The 22,181-nt window shown below is 42.6% G+C and overlaps 2 protein-coding genes across 4 annotated transcripts; one reads left to right on the top strand and one right to left on the bottom strand.

Moving 5' to 3' along the window:
* The first annotated feature begins 101 nt into the window (after positions 1-101).
* Positions 102-21,503, top strand: ift140 (intraflagellar transport 140 homolog (Chlamydomonas)). Of its 3 annotated transcripts, none has more exons than XM_061095582.1 (30): positions 102-248; positions 922-1,143; positions 1,403-1,524; positions 1,612-1,742; positions 1,982-2,157; positions 2,485-2,576; positions 2,658-2,764; positions 2,942-3,084; positions 3,171-3,374; positions 3,485-3,557; positions 3,677-3,768; positions 3,930-4,057; positions 4,212-4,329; positions 4,414-4,535; positions 4,616-4,751; positions 4,978-5,109; positions 5,624-5,653; positions 5,693-5,868; positions 16,145-16,322; positions 16,728-16,918; positions 17,021-17,116; positions 17,205-17,337; positions 17,837-17,980; positions 18,446-18,574; positions 18,708-18,890; positions 18,984-19,187; positions 19,392-19,604; positions 19,920-20,086; positions 20,196-20,337; positions 20,617-21,503. In XM_061095582.1, exons 1-30 carry the CDS (start codon positions 102-104, stop codon positions 20,788-20,790), a joined length of 4,305 nt encoding a protein of 1,434 aa, XP_060951565.1. In that variant the 3' UTR covers positions 20,791-21,503. The 3 variants fall into 3 exon arrangements, with proteins under 3 accessions (XP_060951565.1, XP_060951564.1, XP_060951563.1); XM_061095581.1 differs by adding an exon at positions 5,228-5,263 and having other exon boundaries at positions 5,624-5,868; XM_061095580.1 differs by having other exon boundaries at positions 5,624-5,868.
* tmem204 (transmembrane protein 204) lies at positions 8,290-15,159 on the bottom strand. Its single transcript, XM_061095584.1, has 3 exons — positions 14,035-15,159; positions 13,270-13,425; positions 8,290-9,453 (listed from the first exon to the last, which is right to left on the bottom strand). Exons 1-3 carry the CDS (start codon positions 14,303-14,305, stop codon positions 9,209-9,211), a joined length of 672 nt encoding a protein of 223 aa, XP_060951567.1. The 5' UTR covers positions 14,306-15,159; the 3' UTR covers positions 8,290-9,208.
* Positions 21,504-22,181: the final 678 nt, after the last annotated feature.

The raw sequence follows: 22,181 nt of genomic DNA, 5'->3' as shown, positions 1-22,181 counted from the left end.
CCAACACTGTCCTGATGAATAACTATGTATCACTTTGGAGGTTTCCATCCAGCTGATATCTTCTTATTCCCTTTTCTTCTGTAGAGAGGAGCTCTGGGGACATGGCGGTGTATTTTGATCACCGGATCGAGGCTCCTGAAAGCAGCGCTGTGCCCTCTCATCTGACCTGGCACTCGGCTCTCCCTGTGCTGGCTGTGGCCTCCAGCAGCCCCACCAATGAGGGCAGCGTTGACCTCTACCTGCAGCAGGTATAACACTGGGCGTTAACAAAGAGAGAGTGTTTCTGTTTGGTTTTATTGTCAATTGTATCTGTGAAGATTCTCAGTCGTCCAGGTCATGGTGTCCTCAGGGGATGTGGATGTGTACCTAGGCAACTGGACCTGCTTGTGTTTGTTGAGGATGCTCTCACCTCTCATCCAAGAGGCTTTTTCAGTTCAGTCCTCAGACAGCTCATTACCCACCCACACCCCAACTCATGTGACCCAAATGACAAACAACATTGCAGAGGTGCTCTACCCTAACCCTAACCCCACAGCCATTCATGCCTTGCTGGTGGAGGTTTCAACGTGGGAACAGATCCACATTGGTTACATAAGACCTTGTTCAGACCTGTTTAACATCAGCTCTGATGTGACCTGATCACAAGAGGACAGACCTAAGTACAGTCTGAACGCACCCAAATGCACCTCAATGCGTCCTGAGGTCCGATCACTCAGACCACATCAGGAGGGGGTCTGGGAGGCATGTGATCATGTTTATTTTGCTGTAACGCCTACTAAGCTGATGTCCTGTATTTTTGTGCGTCTCAGTGCCCAGAGCCTCTTTAATGAGAGGTGAAGAAGAATAAAAAGCAAGTCCAGTTACCTATTTCCACTTGTTCTAACCCTAAACCTACTTAAAATCACCGCTGTCAATACGCAGGGAGAGCATGTGGAGATCTGCCACGTAGGACGTCCTCACCAGCCCACAGTGCTGCGCTGGCATCCCACAAAGCCAGTGCTGGCACTGGGTTGGGAGAATGGAGAGGTAATGCTGCTGACACACCCTTCTGGAGATCAGACCGTCCTGCCCAACACACACACAGCCGGCATCACACTGCTGGAGTGGAGCAGCTCCGGCAGCCGCTTGGTGACAGGGGATCAGGTGAGTGTGTTGCAGTGACTGCACAAACAAACACTGTGGAACATTTATCTGTGTCATATCTTAATACTGATAGATGTCTAGCATGTGGATATGCTGGTGGGTCTAATTAATACACACATTAAACATGCATTTTCTCATCATCATTGTGGCACAAGCATTACCAGGGTAATCAAGGAATGTATTAGATTAGACAGATAGCGTTCATCTTCTTCTCATTTATCTTGTAATGCATGACTGTAGTGTAATTGTTCATTGCCAGACTGGAGCTCTCGCGGTCTGGAAGGTCGATGCCAGAGGGAGACTTCAAGGAAACCATTTAGTAAAGCATGAATACAGCAAACCTCTAACGTGCTGCATCTTCAAACCTGCTGCACCTGGAGAGTAAGTCATTAAGTTCTTCATATTAAACCCATATTGAAAACATTGTATAATTGTGTTGCTGATGGTAGGACCTAATTGTTGTTACAGTGATGTGGCAATGCTAGCACGAGCATCAGTGGGTGGAGATGAGAATGCTCTGGACATGTTCAGCTGGAAGGGAGCGGCCCTCAAGATGGGTCCGCAGGAGGGACTTGCGTTCTTCGTCAGCACTGCAGATGGTAAGTGTTTATTGCCACCATGTTTTCTTAAAGACACATTGTGTAGTTACAACATTTTCAGCATCGTTGGATATCATTCTCACACTAGTTTTTCAGTCCAACAAAAAAGTTTTCATTTGTTTGTCTGTATTTTTAGAAGAAAAAATTGTCAAAGGTCACTGTGATTCTGTAAGAATCTCCATTCATGCTACAGATATCTTATTATTTTTAAGTTTACCCCTTTTGCCCCTTGTCTATAGGTAAAGTTCACAGTGTGGATGAACAGTGTAAGACAAGCACACTGCTCAGTGTGGAGGGGGCAATCAAGAAACTGTTCTACCTCAACAAGAGAGAGGCCCTCGCTGTGATCACAGAGACCCTGATGCTTTCACAATACACTCTGGGACCTGAGGGAGGAGCTCAGGAATACATGAAGGTATAATTTCTTTTAATTTTTAACGTTTTTTTTTTACTTATTATTATATAGCACTGGTGAGGGGAAATATATACTGTTGAAAAACTAGAATCTGGAAAAACTGAAGGATTTAGACATTGGGGGCTTATAAATCCCCTCTAGATTTATAGATCTCTAAATTCAACATTAATGATTTCTGTATCCTATCCTATTTCAAATCAGCTATACATAATTTTCTTCCTGATGTCAGACACAGTGAGATGATTCTTTAAATGTTCTGTATCCTGTACTGCAATGTTGAATCTTTTTCTATATATTTATATTTTATGTTTTTTTTCCTCATGACAGGTGAAGTTGAGCAGCAAGAGCGGTCAGAATTTCGACATCGTCTGGACAGAAAACAGCCTCCTCATCACAGTGTCGGGGGAACAGGTCATCAGGTCAGTATACACATACCGTTTGTACACACATACACACTCATCTGTAACTTGAATAGTTTTTCTGCCACTCTGTTTTCGTAGGCTGTGGGACCTGGAGCGGGATGACAACTTTGTTTTGTCACTGGACGAAACGCTGGGGTTTGAGAGAGGAGAGATGATCAACTGCGTTTCATACTGTGCAGCAAAAGGTAAATGTGAAATATTTCTTCTATAGAGCAAAATGCTTACTCCTCTCATACCTGTTTTTTCCAGTTTACTACCACATTCTCAAATATTGGGTAGACTGATAAAGGTGCCTCATCGACTTTGAAACCTCAACACTCAAAAAGTCTCATTGCTTTTGTGTAACATTGCTGCCTTCACAGAAATCCTGGCAGGTGGCACTAGCCATGGGCGCATAGCAATGTGGAGGATGGTGGCACAGCCAGGCAGTAGCAAAGGTGACACCAACGCCCAGTGGAAGCTCCAGACACCCACTGAAATAGAGGGAAATGTCACTCATATTCAGGTACTGTCTGGACCAGCATTTACACAGCAGACGCCTATATCGTGAGAGGATATGTAAATGTATATAATCCTGTTCCCTCATTTCAGTGGGGCTCCAGCCTGAATCTACTGGCTGCCAACAACTCAAACACGGTGCTCATCCTCTGCGAGCATGTGATGTCTGCCCATTTCGGCCAGCAGGTGGCAGCAGTGCAACTTACCCCAACCCAGCTCAGCATCACTCAGTTCAACACAGGATCGCAGCTTGCTCTGCAGTCTGACACACACATCAAGGGAGTGTGTGTGACCAAGGTGATCACAAGGGGGGAAAGGCAGATTTGATATCCACAAGAGTTTGCTCATGAAAACAAATAAGATTCAATCTAATCCTCGTTTTAACTGCATGTGTGTTACACCAACAGGAGTCAGTGACAGTATGGAATGGAAAGCAAGTTACTGTGTATGAGCTTTCGGGGACAGCTCTACGTAATACAGGTACAACACTGGCCAGAAACTCACCCTGCAAACCATCACTTCAGAAACTGTCCGTTATCTCACCTCTTTTCCTTTCCCTTTCTCTTCTTTCTCCACCTCCTCTCTATCCCATTTTCCAGGAGCGTTTCCTTGTGACTCCCATGCGGTAGCTGTACATGGCGAGAACCTGTACACTGTGGAACCGAACAGGGTACAGATCCGCACTCCACAGGTCTGTATTTCCAACTTGGAACTTGGTGGACTTGACACATTTTGAAGTGTGAATGTTGAAAAGGCCTCTTTGAAACTATCAATATCTATCGTCCGAATTAGAATTGATTTTACAAGAATATAAACATAGTGGTATGAATTTGGCTCCTCTCTTCTCTTCAGGGCACTGTGAAGCAATTGTTGACCTTCTCCAAGGCAGAGGGCAACCCTGTGCTGCTCAGTGTGTGCCAGTTTTACCTGGTGGTTGGCACAGACACGGCACACATCCGAGTCTTTGACCTCTCCAGAAGGTATGATGATAATGTGGATGTTGGTTTCGTTAGATAAGACATATCAATCATCAGTTAGCTTCTGTATGTTAAATATGTCAAGATTATTTACAATTTTTCATTGCAAAGTACTTTGTTGTCCAACCATGCCAGTGTCGGTGTATGTTTTCTGTAGAGATGCCAAAGCTCAGTGCGCTGCTAAGAACCTGGCTGACCAGATTGTGGGTTTAGGAGCCCTGAGGTCGGTCAAGTGTAATGCCAACGGCAGCCAAGTCAGCATCCTCATCTCTCAGGTGAGAGACTCACACTCTCTTAATGTGGGTTATGAAAGCTGTCATCAGTATAATTTGACTATGATTGTCACTCTTTCCTCTCAGGTTAATGGGCGACCTGATCACAAAGTATACTTCTATGATGTGGAAATGGACACTGTGACACACTTTGACTTCTTCGTTGGCAGACCGTCCAGTGGTATCTCCCATTGTGAAGACAGTGAAAGGTAACTGAAGCTGCTTGTGTCTGGTGTTGTTGTTGGTATTTGTCTTCTTCCCATGCAGAGCTTTCTGTCTGTGTTCTCAGGCAGCAGCTTCAGGGGACGGAGCTCAGCGGTCGCTGCCCTGTCTCTCACTTCTGGGATGAGAGTGAGCCTCGTCTTTTTGTTTGTGAGACGGTGCCGATCAGCTCCGATTCATCATCCGCTAGTTCCGTCGATATGGTAAAGACCCTGAGATAATCCTGTACAGCTCTGTGAGCAGAGCAAGGAGCTAAAACTGCTGGTAGCTTTGACTTCTCCTGGGTCTCACTCATGCTTATATACAACCCTTTTGAGGAAATTTGAGAACCAGGAGGAATATATATTGCTTCTTTATTCTTTTATCATAGACAAGTAGTCAGAATGTAAATGCTTATCTAATACCAGTGCATTGTCTTCCCTCCGTTAGGCGGACGTATCAGTGGTGACACTCTTCTGTACACAGGAGCACGGGCTACTCCTACAGGACTGCTATCCCAAACCTGCAGGCCTGCAGGCTCTTCTCGCTCTGGATGTTCCCTACTATTATTTCAGCTGCAAGGTGAGCATGGAGAACTCTTCGGTGGGGTCTCTTACACAGCAGGATTTTTCTTAACTTTGGTTTGCCCTCCTAACTGTTCTTATGTGAAACTCTGTGTGTTTGGTCTGACACACCCCAGCTTTTATTTTGGAGGGCTGGTGTCTTTCGACCAGAAGTAAGTATCTGTCCCCTATAGTCCGTTCAGAAAGCTTGAATATTCGTGACTCCCAACTTCCAACAACTGTGATCGTGTTTGCCTTGTGGCTGAGCAGAAGCAGGACAATTCCGGCTCCTCAAAACCAGCAGCACAAGAGCATCCCTGAAATATTTAGAGCTCAATAATCTTTGTCCACTTCCTAAAGCTTGTCTTGATGAAAAGATGATGTTGTGTTAATGTTTGTTTGGCTCTGTGTCCCACCTATTCCCCAAGATTTGTTTTATTGTTGTGATCCCTCTTCACAACGTCTTCTTTTATTACTGGCCCTGAATTCTGTTATGTCCAATATTGAGATCATTATGCTCCAATCCTCAACAGCCTGGTGAGAGGGATCCAGGGTCAACAGAGGTTTCAGACACAACATCAGCTCCACCAAATCAGACCCAGCCATCCAAAGGGGCGCCAGTCCAGTTCCCCCATATGGTTTCTAGGCGAGCTCTCAGGGAATTTGTGGGTTTGGAGACCTGTGAGAAGGCCACCCGGGACGCCATGCTCAACTTCAGCTTCTACCTGACCATTGGCGACATGGACGAAGCCTTCAAGTCAATCAAGCTCATCAAGAGGTAGGGCAAAATGAGTATGTTAACTCTGCAAATAGAGAGGACATGCAGGATGGCATACACACAGTGGACACACCCTCCGATTTGATCCGTGTCATCACATTCCTCAACAGTCCTTTCCACAGGGGTTTTAGTTCAGGGCCAACGGTGAAAGCGCTGTCACTGGAATCCTGATACTTCACAGAATGCTCTTCAGTGCTTTACAGTGGGAGGGCTGTAAAAATGAGGTCTTGACTTATGTTGAGAATAGGGCATTGTCGCCGCTTCACCTCCCATCTTATTCAGCACCTTTTATTGCTCTGCTCAGACCACCACTGTAGTTCTGTATCTTTTTCTTGAAAACGTTTTCTTGATATCTGAGAGGTGATCCTGGGACTAAGCTTTTGATATTTTTTGTGCTCTTATTTCTAAGCAGTTAGATGCGTTTAAACTGAAAGTCTCTTGAGAGACTAAATATGTCCACCATGGCTAACTCCATACCTTAAAAAGGTACAGAATGTAGGAAAAAAAATCCTGGATCTGCCAGTTTATCTGAGTCTGCTCCAAAATGTAAAGCTCCGCCCCTCCACAAAATATCATGGTAATCAGTTGTGTGTTTTGCGTAATCCTACTTACAAATAACAAACACTGATGAAAACATAAGCTCCTTGGAGGACGTAACCAGACACTTGACATGTCAATGCATTAAGATTGCCACACCAATGACTCTGTCTTTGTGAAGGCTAACCAGTTGTATTACCTATCCTTTATTTGATAGCATGTAGGTCCAAACTCACCAGTTTGATTCCAAGCATGATACAATGATCAATTAAGCTCCACCTAAGTCAGACTTTGATTTGTTTATGTAGGTACATGGAATAGATTCTAAACACAGGACATGATTAAGGACTTTTTTTGTGTCTGTGCTGAGGGAAGGAACTCTTCACTGTGTATACATGTGGCTGTTTCTGTGTGTGCTGAGGGGATGTACTTTTCTAACCACACTGACTCACACACACACACACACACACACACACACACACACACACACACACACACACACACACACACACACACACTGCCCATTTGGCCCGAAAGGAGTGCCCTCTCTATTCTTGCGAACTTTGAGTCAAGTCACTAAAAGGATGTGCGTGTCCGTTCCTGTGTGTGTGTGACATAGAGAAACGTACAGCATATGAGATTTAATCAAAGGTGTGATATATTCTTTAGCAAAATACGTGATTCAGATCACTCACCCTGAATTAGGCTCCTGTGATGCTTGTGCAAGTACAATTACGCAAATGGGAAACTGCATCCACCACTGGCCGGATATTCCTAAGGGTTTAATAGGCCTGATGACAGCTTTACTAAGTTCCTCCTTGATGGTTATTTTTACTTACTGCTACATTTCCCCCAAAAAAGGAACAGTATTGTGTTTGATTCTTATATATCTCCACCCACAGGAATATGCGTTTCCTGCAGCGGTAACCTGTATCTGCTGGCACTTCTTTCTATAGGGCAGATTTTTGAATCGACAAAGGTTCTCATACCTAGGTCAGAGACTAGCTGGCGATCCTGCAGCCTAGAGCATTTATTACTTGTCTATTACATGTATTTAAGATCATTTGGGAGACAATGCAGCCATTTCTCCCATGCACCTTAAAGGGTGAGTTCACCCCAATAGCAGGGTTGTAGGTAGAGTTCTTCACAGGTCAAACCTTGTGCCCGAACCGAACCCGACATAAACCCGTCTATCTTTTATTTAAAATGAATGGAGTGGCGAGTGTTGGGAATCCTTTAAAAGAGGCTTTAGAGACTGATTTGTGTGCATCAGTGCTGCTCTATTCACCCTCTTGCCTGGATGTTGTGGATGAAGTAGAAAAGAACATGTTTTACTTCCCTTTATCAAAACCCGATATTCTCAGTGTGAAAGTGCCTTTAACCTCCCAAAGTCAGATACAGGCTGGAATGTCTTTATTCAGTCCAGACCACGCCGTTTCCTCTCATTCATGTTGTCCTTGACTTTAGGTGACACGATTATCTGCCCCTATGACTACAAGCCCTCTCTAACTGTCTTTTTACATTTGGCGGTTGAAAGCAAAACTCTCCCCCTTTCATCAGGAACAAAAACACCAGAGGAAGTGTGCGGGGTGAAGCAGAGATTGATGTATGATGTTGTAGTCATCATATTTGGCTTTGGTTCATGTAAACCTCATGCTCTCAGTTGAAGCCATTTGTCATGGGAAAGTATGTTGTTCACTTCATGTCGCCGTGACAGATATTAGATATTAGTCCCATATTCAATGTAGAATGAAATATATGAAAATGTAGTTGTTATAAAATACGGTATTTGAAACGTTTTTTAATTCGTTAGGATCTATATTGCCATTGTCATTTTCAGGTGTAGTGTTTGACACCAAATCAGGAACGGCAACAATCACTCCATTTGAATATTTACCAATAAATTTATTGAATTTATATGATATATTATTACTTTAATGTGCCTTTATGTTTGGCAACGATGAAGACCCACAGACAGCCTGGAGTTCTTTGCAGAAGTATGATATGTTCACAATAATATCACAACTCATGATAGCACAATTCTTTACACAACTATATCATATTAATTTAAGTATACAGTATGTACCACAAGCGAGCAGTTTCATATGTAAAGCATCATGAATAATTAACGCAAGTGTTTCAAAATGCAGTACATCGCCAAAACATCTGTTGCCGTCAGTTTAACAAATCCTGCTTCTAAATCAATTCACATACATTAATTAGCAATTTCTTTTTTATTTTCCGCCCAATCAAATGGTTTGCCTCTTCTGCTTTTATTTTGTTAGATTTACTTATTTGCAACATCTATTAATAGCATCAATATGTATTAAAACTATAATAACCTTTATAAGGACAAAAACAAATATGAGGTATTCTGGTATTTTCAACATCTTTCATAATATCCAATTTATAATTATGTCGGAGGCCATTTAAGAAGTGCACATATAGCAAAATAGGTCAAGTTCCAGCTTGATCTTTTCACAAGAAGGATGCTTCATAAGACAGTGCCAGTCCAAATTGTTTGTTGAACCACCAGTTAGCTCGGCGAGCATGAATAAATGAAACATCAGTATTTGACTACGTTTGAAAGTTGAGAGTTACTTTATACATTCATTTTCAATCTTCAATCTGCGGATTTTGTGCAGCAAAATAATCTTGGTATCTTTGTTTATGGTGGGAGGAGTTTTCAAAGGTAGTTTTACAATTGTAGATACATGTGAGTCCACAGGAAAGTGAAAAGGCACCAGTTGCAACGTAAAACATTAAACGTTGAGTTCAGTCTTAACTTGTGAGCTCACGCGTCTCAGCAAGGCGACTCCACATAGTCATTGTCTAAACGTGGATGGAAAGGTGACGCCAGTGAGCGACTGATGATTATAACTCGAGGGGCGAGGCAGTCATCGCGGCGGTGTAAAATGTTCCAGATAAGCATGGCCGCAGCCATCGTGGCCAGCAGGCAAGCGGCTATGTCCAAGTAGCAGGAGTAGGACAAGTGGGTGTAGGGTCCGATCCTGTAGAAGGTCACAAGTCCAATCACCAGCACAAAACCTGCACGGGAGCACAGAGAGACAAGGCCTCAGTCAGGGAAAAGGAACTGCCATTCTCATTTGCAACTCATTGTAAGAAGATAAATAAATTAGCTATTTCAAATGTTCCTGTTTAGCGTCATGGTTAACTCGTATTTGTGTCTGTGAAAGGCTCATATCAGCTCTTCTAACAATCCCATTGATTGTGCTCATTACAAAAAGGTAATATTTACCACGTTCACTGTGTGCTAACATGCTAACATTGGTTAATCAGCTCTTAACACAAAGAGTGTGTCTTTATTTTTGCCCAGTATTTGTTCATAAACTGGATTTGTCACCAAATTAAAACTTTGACTTGGTGGTTTTAATTTGACAAAAGGCAACATTATTGTAATTGATCCTGAGGAGTGTCAAAAAATGGTACAACATTTCATGACAGTCCATAGCAGTTATTAAGACATTGAGACATTTCAGACAAAACAAAAAACCGTGAGGCTCATTATGGTGGACATTTAGATCTCCATCCCTGTATCCATGTGGTTCGCAGGTCAGCAGGAGCTCTGCGAGGGGCCTTTGAATTTGAAAATCTGTTTCCTCTTAGGGGAAACTTCTAAAGATCTCAAGATCAAAGTTCTTGATAGCATAAAAATATCAGCGCATAAATATACGCTAGGAAGAGCCTTTGAAAACTCCCGATTTCTTTGATTCACAGAAGTTTAACTCACGCGATGAGGAACTGTTTGCAAGCTATAAATAAGACATCGCTTTCAGTTCATTCTTTCCTTAGGTTATTAGAGGTGTGGATGAAAGGCTACATAGAGCTATACCATTCAAGTCTCCCTTAGTCCTCATTTACCGTATAAAAGTGAAGTCAGGACCCATTCAAGAGTTCAACAATACATGTCTGAAATCTTGCCTAATCCAAAGGGGTATAAATACAGGGACCAAAAATAATCACTGGAAATAGGGATGTTGGTGTTTTAGGATATGAATCAGTCTGTTTCCTGAAGCAGTCAGTGGCACCGGGAGGTGGGGTTGGCAACAGGGTCGGTCGGTCTACCTCTACACTAAGATGGCCGTTATTGTTTAAAGTGAGGATGTGAACAATTGTATCTGTGTATCATTGCGTGTCTACCGCCGTGTTTACCCGTAAGAATGCAACTGTTTGCTTGCTCCGTTAATGTTTAACCTGTCTGGCTCCTTATCCAAGAAATAATGAATAATCTCCTTTTCGGGTTCCAAGCAGGCTGGGCTGTGTGAACCTCTTTTCTGGCAAGGACTTATCTCTCAAACTTCCTTCCCCCTCTTCCTCTTTCCATCCTTCCTTCCTTCCCTCCTCTCCACACCCTAACCTTCGAGGTTGCTGGACATTTGACACAAACTGTCACAGAGAAATCTAAGCAAATTTGATCTAAGGCCAGGTCTTGGAAACTCATTTAACTGCTGTGTTTTCCCACCAGATACGAATGTTTTGGTTTATTCTCAAAGGGCACAAAATTGATTAGGATAAAAAGCACTGCCTCAAATCTGTATTCCTCTCTTCTTACATGAGGATCTCGATTGCCAGACTTGAGGAAAAGTCTGAGCCAGATTTAATGGATCAGAATTGAGGCCCACATTTGCAGTTTCTTGAAATAAAAGTGTTAGATTTACACTGTCAGGACAATTTGGCCTGCTGTTGTAACTTTTTGACATAACAGAGCTGTGTCCATTCACAAAACACATTCCTGAGATGTCTCCAGCAGTGAAATGGGCCATTATTTTGCTTCCAGTCTGGACCTGCCAAAGCTGCTCAGATTATACTGAAAGGAACTGAATATTGTTATTCCACACTCCACTCTGCTCGCAATAGCTGGACATTTTGGCACGTCTGAAAATGAAAACATTCCTGAGAAAGAGGGTGATGGGTAAAAATATCCTCATTCATTCAGGGCTGAGGCTCATTCACTGACTCAGTGGGGGAGCTCTAATGCAGGAATGGGGAATGGAGTACTGAATGATAAAAAGCAATACACCTAACTGTACCTAAGAAATTAGTCCATTTTACTTAAATATGATTTTCTATTTGTGCAAGTTTTTCTTGTAATTATTGGATTATAAAAAGAAGCGAGGCTGCAGCTAAAACACATTTTTGTGTTAATTTTCTCAGTCTAAATAATGAAATTTATAATTTTTGGTTTATATCCAAATACTAAAACAAATTTTTCTGTTTTTCTTTCTAATTTATGACCGACCACCTGCAAAAACAATGAATTTGAATTTGATCCTCACTACACTCTGTTTTTACTGCTAATCTGCAAATGCTAAACTAAGATGGTTAGCATTCCTAAGACTTAGCATGTTAGCATAGTCTCTGTGTGCATATAATTTAGCTTAAAGCACCAACCTGTCAGTAAAGCTGCTATAGTTTATGAAAATATTTCACTATGATTTCATTAAGACTTCTGGTTGTGGTGTTGGTTAAATAGTGATTATTGACAAAGACACTGCTTTAGATACTATAAAATACAAAACTACTCCTTCTTAGATCAGGAGTAAACTTGATGCTTTGTGTGTAAGATCTATTTGCGTTGATATTGAGCGAAAATACATATGATTTTGTTAAACAGCTTTGTTGGTTGTGTTGTTTAAAATTGGGTGAGTCTCGATGCTCACTTCAAGATAGATCAGATGAAAGCCCCCATCCCTGCTGCAGTGTGAGATAATAATGCTATTGGACATTTTATAAACGCAGACATAAAAGCTAAGCCAGTTGATCTGGACAGAGGCAATTCCCGCCCTGCTGTCAGGCCACAGGACATTTCTCTTCTAAAACAAACGACAAACACACAATCACAACACACACACACACCGACATATACAAAAATGCACACGCATAATCCCTCCTGCCACTGCAGACTCAAACACACAGTCCATGTCGAAACTGTCTTTCCCGTCCGTTCCCCCCCCCCTTCTTTTTCCTTCTTCAGCTTGGGGGTTTTGCATAACAGGTAGTCACAGACATTTCCTCGTCCTGAGCAGGGATATCCTGGCGCCTGACAGTCGCTCCCTGGCTCGCTGCAGCTCTGGCCCATGGATTCTGGACTGGGACTAAATTTAGACCCAGAAAAGACCCCCTTCATTCTGCTCTGCCACAATGATAGCGAGCGGCCGAGCGGCCACTGCACACGGCGCAACACACTTCCTCAGAAGGGGCACTGGGACAGGCCCGGCAAGCCAACTCTTTAAAGTGGCACAGTGGGATGGATGTGTGTGTGTGTGCGTGTGTGCTGGGTGTGGAGGAGAGGTTTTGTTACCATGACTGCAGTAAGTCATGTCCCACAAGGAAACCACTCTTTCAGCTTTCGGGTTTCCTGGTTTCCCCCTTTAACGCCCCAAAGTTTGGCTGCTTAAATAGTTAATTGTTTTTTACTATAATTTATAGTCTTTCTTCACCAAATCAAAAATGCTCAGAATCTAATAAAGTTATGACGCATATATTAATAATATTAATTCATGTTTGTATTTGTATACTTTATTCCATTGATTTATATTTTTAAAATGATATCTGGCTTTGGTACATATTCTTGTATCTGAGACTTTTTGCATAGAGTTCTTGCAAAATGTGCACTCTGTTGCTGATCTTTATAATATGAGAGTTAGCTGTGATTTTACCCTCCTCCGTTTGGAATCCTACCAGATTGATGTGCACTTTGCTGTGCAACATCTACATTTCTCTCCATTTCAGAGTGATGCATGAAAAAGAAGCTGCAAGGATACTTAGCGTTTTCCTCAGAAAGATCCTTCTGTGGTGCAAAAACAACTTAAGCAAACAAGCATTGGGAACACTGGTACTCACTGGCTAACTGGAAGAGGGCAGCGATGGCTTCCTCCCACCACTGTGACTCCTGCGTGATGAAAGGCAGCTCCTTCAGGCCGAGGAGGAAGATCAGCTGACCGGCAGTCAGGGCCAACGTCGCCATCAGGTTACATGCTCGCATCATGTCAAACTGCACTTGGGTGACAAGAAGGAGAGTTTCACATGAGTGTCACGTTTCCCGTTACGTGACTGTTGTTGAGCAGCATGAAACTATATTGTCTACATTTATAGGAATAAATATATACATAGATAGACAGAAACTCCTGAAATTCACTCACAGAGTTTCAATTGTTTTAGTTTGACAGTTTGTTCAAGGTGACACAGTCAGGAATACTTTTTGTTATGAATGGTGAGGCGTTTCTCTGCCAGGCAGTGCTGCCAATTGTGCCCAGTACAGTTGGTGAGTGACCGTTAAGCATTTCCCAGTTTTGTTCTTGAATGGAAATGTCTCAATGAAGCTTTGTAAACACTCACTCTGCTTTAAATGTCCTCGAGACTATGCTTAGACTCTAACCCTGCTGGCAAAGATGAATTTGGTATTGTAAATTCTTGGTATTCTCACCTGTGACTTCAGTGTGTTGGTTTTGGCAGATACATTGATCATTGTTATTAACAAGCAACAAAAATAACTAAAACATGACACCAGGCACTTTGCAGTTGGCAAATATTCATTGTCTTTGGAAAGGAGACATAAATAACCGTGTTATTGTTAAACTTTAGGTTTAAATTTAAGTAAAAACTTACATTTGACAGTGCTGCGGGACTCTTGATAGCCTGCAAACTCAGAGCCCCATCCAAGGCTCTCACACTGTCTCTGAGCCCCTTGCCCCTTTCTCCCAGTCTGGAGGTCCCTCTCCCCACCGGTGGGACACATTCTCCAGAGTCCCACGCTCCGCTTGCGTCCGTCCTCCAGGGCTTGGAGGACCCAGCTGGGGGTGAAGGCTGCGACATTATTCAGGACCAGGGACAGCAGGGCCACCGCCACTGCCGCCGCCACCAGCCTCTGCACGGCCATGCGACGCCGAACACCCGCCACCTCGCCTCCTCCCTCGGGTCCCTCCTCCGGACCCTGCTCCTCCTCGGTGTCCTGCCCGCTCCCGTGCCTCTCCTCTGGGGCAGTAGCACCAGCAGTGCTCTGGGCCCCCTGGCTCCTCTCCTCCACCTCCTCCTCCGCCACCACCACCACCTCCTCTGGCGTGTGTCGTTGCAGCTCAGAGGTGTATTCAACCAGAGTGTTCTCTTTAGATTTAGCTAAAGAACATCTCCATTCATCCTCATTCAGGGGCTTTTCGTCGTTGCAGCAGATCCTCAGCCCTCCTCCTCAGAAAGCACTGCTGGTAAGCGAGGATTAATCCAACTTGCACCTTGGTCCATTCCACTGGCTCTGGCTGGATGCAGCTTGACTCTGGGATCTCACCGTTGTTCCCTTGGTTCTTTATCTTCTCTCTCTTTCTTCGGTGCTTTGCTGAATGCACTGACTTCTGTATACAGCTCTAGATTCTCTGTGCAAGCATTAGATAGTTTTTTTCCCCCTTTCAATCACTTCACATTGCTTTCAGAAGAGTATTGATGCCAAGAAAGCAGTGATTCTCCAGACACGACGCTCGGAGCTGACTCGTTAATGGATTTGTTTAAGGTTACCAAGACTGTCTCTGAACAAGAAGAGCCCCTGCTGCCTGACTCGAACAAGAAGTACTGTAATCCACCTCCCTCTGCTTCTTTCTCTCTTCCCCCCTTTCTCTCTCACGCACTGTTTCTCTGCAAATCCTTGAGGTCAGAGTTAAAACGTGGGGGAGTTGCTGTTCGTCACAGTCCGAGACATCAGTTCACACATGCAGCAAGCCTAAAACAGACAGCCCCCTCCTTTAGGATCACTTTAAAATGTGTGTGTGTGTCAGTGTGTTTGTGTGTGAGAATTTACAAAAAAAACTCCTGTTAGACGTCACTGTTGTGTTTTCTTTTGTCTGGAGCCCAGGGGGCGTTCACTAAAGTTCTCTCTCTCGTGTGCAACAAACATATTGGCCACCGCAGTCGGGCAGCAACAGGATGTGTTTCCTGATAGGAAAAGAGGATGGGAAGAGAGGCCAAACGTAGCCCTGTTCCTTCTCTTGTCTTTCCTTTTCTGGCTCTCTAGATCTTGCCGCTCGTTCAGCAGCAGGCTTATTATTTCTCAGTTGTTTTATAGTGTCTCACTCTCATGTTTGCTTTTTTTTTCTGACCATATACAGCAGGATTTTGGCAGACGCTAGCGGTCTTGCTTTCTTTTTCTTCACTTGGCCTTCGTGGCCCCACTTAAAGCAGGGCCCCTAAAGATTTGGGGTATTTCCTGTTGCCTAACTTTAATAAACAGCCCACATCTGTATCGGCCTAAGCAAGGAGGTGGGAGGGGCCACAAATAGAGACCAGATGGCTGTGGAATCTTAAATTTGGAAATGAAGCAAAAAAAAGGGGAGTAGGGGGGGCTGATTTGCGTCAGCAGGACAAAAGAATAAAGGAAAGAGACAGAATAGCACAGCTCTTGTTTTGAGTTAAAGTCCTGCACTTATTCTTGCACCATTATGGTTTTGTCAGTGTTTGTGTGCAGGAGATAGTGGTGGATTTAACTTTAAAATAATACCACAGTACTTAAGGTCTAGTCGGTTAGACATGAGGGTTTTTACATATTTGTGTCACCATTTTCACAGGCCCACTGATTAGGTCTGAAATATAAACTGTTCTTTTCAAATAAGAAATCTTCTGAGATGTACTATACATAGCACATGTGTACAACTGCTTTCACTGGTGAATAATAAAATACCAGTACAATGAGTCACACATCACCCTTGCAAACAAGCCATTTCTCTTCTCTCTGTAGTAAAGCGGTATGGGAAAACATGGCCCGGATGTGTGTGAAAACCTGCCGCCTGGATGTGGCACGTGTGTGTCTTGGGAATATGGGAAATGCCAGGGCAGCAAAAGCACTGAAGGAGGCGGAGGCCGAGCCTGAACCAGAGGCCCAAGTGGCGATGTTGGCCATTCAGCTCGGCATGCTGGTGAGACATTCAAGTATTACAGTATAAAAGATTGAGGGGACATGGCTGACTCACAGTCTGGATGTGATTGTACTGCATTTTTCTTATTACTTTTCTCGGAAAAGATGTCATGTACAGCTGAAAGTAAACCTTCAGCTGTACATGACTGTACATGACATATTTTCCGAGAAAAGTAATAAGATAAATAAAAATGTTGAAAAATAAAAATATAAGACTAAGCCATCTCTTCACTCCAGTCAATAAATTCAATCTCCATATTTTTTCTGTTCTTCATATATCATTTGGCCACATCTTACAATAACATGTCCTCTTTTTAGGTCTCAGCCTTTCACCACACACAGAGCTCGGGGGCTTTCCGCCCTAAAAACATTCATCTTTCCATCATCTTTCCCTTCCTTCCAACAGGAAGATGCAGAGAAGTTGTACAAGTGCTGTCAACGCTACGACCTTCTGAACAATTTCTACCAGGCCTCTGGCCAATGGCAGCAGGCTTTGGACACCGCTGAAAGCAGTGATCGCATCCATCTGCGCACCACTTACTATAATTACGCCAAATACCTGGAGTCCATGGGCAACAAGACTCTGGCCCTCGTATAGTAAGACATCTATTGTGGTTTTATGTTAAAGATATAACAGACATCTGTGACAATCAGTGAACACTGAAAAACAAAGTGTGATCTTTATCGTTTCTGTTGCAGTTATGAGAACTCAGACACACACAGGGCTGAAGTGCCCAGAATGCTTCAGGATGACACATCATCTCTTGAGATTTACGTTAACAAAATGAAAGACAAGTAAGTCTTATACAGTTCACCTCAGACATCTCATACTTCTGTACATAAAGGCACAAAGTTCCATTTAAACATTATCCTATCAATGCAGGAACATCTACAAGTGGTGGGCCCAGTACCTGGAGAGCCAGTCGGACATGGACTCAGCGCTGCATTTTTATGAATGCGCTCAGGATTACCTCTCACTGGTTCGAGTCCACTGCTACATGGGGAACATCCAGAAGGTGACTCACATTTGTAGCCACTTAGTTTACTGAAAATAATTTTATTTGTGGACATTATTATGAATCTTAAAAGTCTAAAGTTTAAAAGTATAGGAAAATATTTTTTTGAAAATACATCTGCGTATGTACTTTTTCTGTGATGATTGTTGGATACTTACTTTACTTAATTTCTTACTTTATTTATTTATTCATTTATTCAATCTTTATTTATACATCCATCCATCTCTAAAGAGGAATTGCAGTGGTAATGATGAAATTTGTTTTTCATACTCAGGGTGCAGATAAAATATAACAAAATTAACAAGAATATAATTTATACAAAAGAATAAAAGTGGTAAAACAAGAGAGATAAATGCTGTAATACTGTAATTACACTATATATCAATGTATTCATACATTAACCACTAGATAAAAGTAGAATCATGATATTACAGTTTGATTACAGGAATGGAGTTTTATCAGAAGGTACGATACAAGTTTCTCTCTCTCTTTCTCCCAGGCGTCTGCGATAGCCAATGACACAGGAGACAGGGCAGCATCGTACCACCTGGCCAGACACTATGAGGGTCATGATGATATCAAACAGGCCGTCCATTTCTACACACGAGCCCAGGCCTACAACAACGCCATACGACTTTGTAAGGTACGGTACTCCACTGTATACTAGAAGCATGTGTCTATGAATCAACAGAGCTTTTTATTGATCATGCGATTCACTGTGCTCACTTGTTGACTTTATTAAATGGTTGGATTGATCGTTCCACCATGGGGCAGTATTGCAGCACATATCTCGGCTGAACAATATGGATGAGTAAAAAAAAGAGGGGAATCTTATTTGTCCTCAATAAACTCTAGTACATCCAGAACTCTGCAGCTGGACTGTTCCCCCACATCTGATCCCGTGAACCCATCACCCCCCCCCCCCCTTCCTACAGGAACTTCACTGGCTCTCCGTACCTCAGTGGATCCGGTTCAAACTCACTCTGATTACTAGAAAAATCCCTAAAACCCCTTTTCAGAACTGCTTTTAATGTTGGATTATGACTTGTATCTTAACATTTACAGCTCCTCACAAATAAAATGTAATGTTGTTATTATCATTGAACAGGAGAATGGTCTGGACGACCAGCTGATGAACCTGGCTCTGCTCAGTAACCCTGAGGACATGATGGAGGCTGCGTGTTACTACGAGGAGAAAGGCAGCCACATGGACCGAGCTGTCACACTCTACCACAAGGTACATCAGATGTATGCAGGCGAAATTATGCCACAAGGGGGAAGTATTGCACCATATATTTAAGATGAACAATATTGTTGATGGATACAATTTTTACACAAAGTATGTGCTTTATTAATTTCTCCCACTGTAGGCTGGTTATGTCTCCAAAGCTCTGGAGTTGGCCTTTGCCACCCAACAGTTCTCTGCACTTCAGCTGATCGCTGAGGATCTGAATGAGAACTCCGACCCGGCTCTCTTGGCGCGGTGCTCTGACTTCTTCATCACACACTCCCAGTATGAGAAGGCTGTGGAGCTACTGGTAGCAGCCAAGAAGGTACCTGTGTGTGCCACGGTTTAACCTTAACAAGGAAGTATCTGTTCATATGTGCTTATGTATGTGTGTGTGTGTTTACGTTTGTATACCCAGTACCCTCAAGCGCTGGAGCTGTGTGTGACCCAGAACTTGACCATCACAGAGGACCTGGCAGAGAGAATGACTGTAACCGATTCCAAAGATTTATCTGATGATGCCCGCAAGGAGGTGCTGGAGAAGATAGCAGACTGCTGCATGCGACAGGGCAATTACCACCTGGCAACTAAGAAATACACACAGGCCGGCAACAAGCCCAAGGTAAATCTGAAATACTGCCATATATTCTGTGCAAGCTCAGAACATCTCCGAGGTGTCAGGGGAGAGTGTGAGGGATGACTCCAGCTCGTCTGTCAGTCTGACGTCATGTTACATCATTAACATCTGCAATAAAGAAGCACACAAACACATGTGAGTTGAATTATGAAACCTTGGAAATATTTTATTTTATTTATTCTGAAACAGGCAATGAGGGCACTCCTGAAGTCGGGCGACACAGAGAAAATAGTCTTCTTTGCCAACGTTTGTCGTCAGAAGGAGATTTTCATCATGGCCGCCAACTACCTCCAGTCTCTGGACTGGCGGAACAATCCAGAGGTCTTGAAGACCATCATCGGTTTCTACACTAAAGGACGAGCACCGGACCTGCTCGCTGGCTTCTATGAAGCCTGTGCTCAGGTATGACAAATACACAAAGAACACAGGATGAGTCTGTTCCTTTTATGGACGTGGTCTTAAATTTGAGAAATTCAGAAAGCATTGATCTGCATTTTACATTTAGCGATATATAATTTATATTACAGTAGTTGCAACACACAACAGTAGTATTTTGTTCTTGGTTTCGAGAGGAAAATGTTTGTTGTGGCTCATGGTGTCAGAATCTTTGTAATGCTCCAAGTTGCATTTTTGAAAACCTGATAAATTTTACTGTATTTACAAAAAGTTTAATACAGAATGAAGAAGTAATAATATAATCTTGTTACTCTTGTGAAGGTGGAGATTGATGATTACCAGAACTATGAGAAGGCTCTGGATGCTTTGACTGAAGCTGCCAAGTGTCTGTTGAAAGCAAAAGACTCTTCAGGTGAACAGCAGGAAGCGAGAGTAGCCGACCTGCAGCACAAGGTCTCGCTAATCAAGAAATTTGTCCATGCACGCAGGTAAGAATCCAGCTCATCCTTCTTCTCTTTTCTATCTTAATGAGTTCCTCTTTCTTCCGTCTGATGGTGTTGTCATGACCTGATGTTTGATTCTGTTCTTTGTCTGCAGGTTGTATCCGGAGAACGCTGATGAGGCCGTGCGGTTGTGTGAAGCGCTGCTGGAGGAGCCAGAGTTGGACCCTGCGGTCAGGATTGGTGATGCGTTTGGTTTTCTGGTGGAACATCACTGTCAGCAAGGCAACTTAGAAGTGGTAACTGTCATTTTATCTTCTTCAGTTATGCTGTAGAATATGAATCACGAATAGTAAAATGAAGAACGTTTTGGTCACATCAGTATCACAGTATTATAAGTATCAAGACTTTGAAAAGATGGTACCAGACACTTTGTCGTTGTTGGTTTCTTCAACATGGCCTTAATCCTTTATTACTGAAACTACACTTTAACACATGTAAGTAGTGAAGTATGACTCTTAACCCTAGTGAGTCCTTCATCACTCATCTCTCTGTCTTCTCCCATCCTTCCCCTCCAGGCGTATCGTAAACTGGAGGAGCTCCAGAAGCGGCTCCCGTCTCAGAACGTGAGGTACTACATTAGCCAGACCAGTTTAGAGGCGCTGCAGAAAGTGATGGGAGTTCCCATAGACGGTGATGACCACACTGTGAAGGAGGAGGATGAAGTGGAGGAGGACCTGAATTTGTCTTAAAAGAGTCTTATATATTATCATTTATATAATGTCTTTCTTTATGTGTGTATGTAGAGTCTGCTTTGACAGGAATGCTTGAGGGGACGTTTAATGTTCTGCAGGTAATTTTTTCTGACGTATCAAAGTACAAACGTACGTTGTGGCTCAGGAACAAGGGAAAAACTCCAAACTACAGGTTCTAACTGTAGAGCTGTAACATGTCTGTGGTCTTTTTATTTAGATTTAATTAAGAGATAATGGACATGTCACCCAACACAAGATTCAGTCCCATGTAGAGATGGTACACGGTTAATGGGCTGTATTTATGTAGCACTTTTCCAGTCTTATTGTCCACTCAAAGCGTTTTACAAAACAAGTCACATTTACCCATTCACACACATTCCTCCAGTGCTTCTACTACAGGTAACCATGACTCTGCACAGTTTGAAAACATGAACATTTTGTATTGTGTAATGCAGCTCTTCTGCTCCACATCAAAGGGTTTAAAGGACTGGTTTGCAGACTGGTGTCAATGAACTATGGCCTTCTTCGAAAAATCAAATGTATTTGTTATGCTTTGTTTTGTCTTATATTTATCCCCCGGTCTAAGTGTGTGGTTTACAGGCATTTTGTCACAATCGATCTTTTTTTAATTTCACTTGATGTATTATTTGTAAATATCCTCTATGTCAAAAATCATATTTCTGTAAAATATTTTGCAGCTATTTTGATAACTTTTACCCAATTTATACCCTGCACGTTATATATTGAAAAAAAATGTTTTTCCATTACAGTGCAATGTAAAGTTCCTACAATAAAACATTTTTAACATTAAATTTCACTGTACGACCTTTTATGTTATATAGTGATTTTCATAGGTCTGTTACACACTTAAAGGACTGAAGAGAAAAAAACATTTCTCTTGTTTTGCACTGACATACCTAAGTAGAAGTTTTAAAAAATAGCCTTGGGACAAACGGGGGACCCGGTAGTATTTTCTCTCTTTTAAGGGGTCCATGGCCTGAAGTTGTCCCAACTGTGGAAACAAGAGGGCGCTATAGGCCTTTTAGTAGATGAAGATAGGTGTTACTCTTTACATTCATTGAGTCTGTGAAACCTTTAGTGTAAAAACGTATGTGTTGACCCAATATTTCATGTCAAAGTATACTCTGTCCATTCAATTCATTTTACACAAGAAAAGCTGAAGCTGGGCCTTGTTTTTTCTTTATCAGCTTGGAAAAATAAATGGAAAAATCAATTCCTACACAATCTGTATTGTTGTGATACAGCGGAAGACAACAGCGTAAACTAAGTTTCTAACTGTCAACATTTTGAGTCCTCGACAGGATTAGTTTAGTGTGAAGCTGGTGGGGAAAGCAGATGGTTTGTACTGTAGCATTTTGTGTTGCTGT

This window comes from Limanda limanda, chromosome 21 (genome assembly GCF_963576545.1).
Source record: "Limanda limanda chromosome 21, fLimLim1.1, whole genome shotgun sequence".
Lineage (NCBI taxonomy): Eukaryota > Metazoa > Chordata > Actinopteri > Pleuronectiformes > Pleuronectidae > Limanda > Limanda limanda.
The sequence above is the reverse complement of the archived record's forward strand: the minus strand, read 5'-3'. Positions and strand labels throughout refer to the sequence as shown.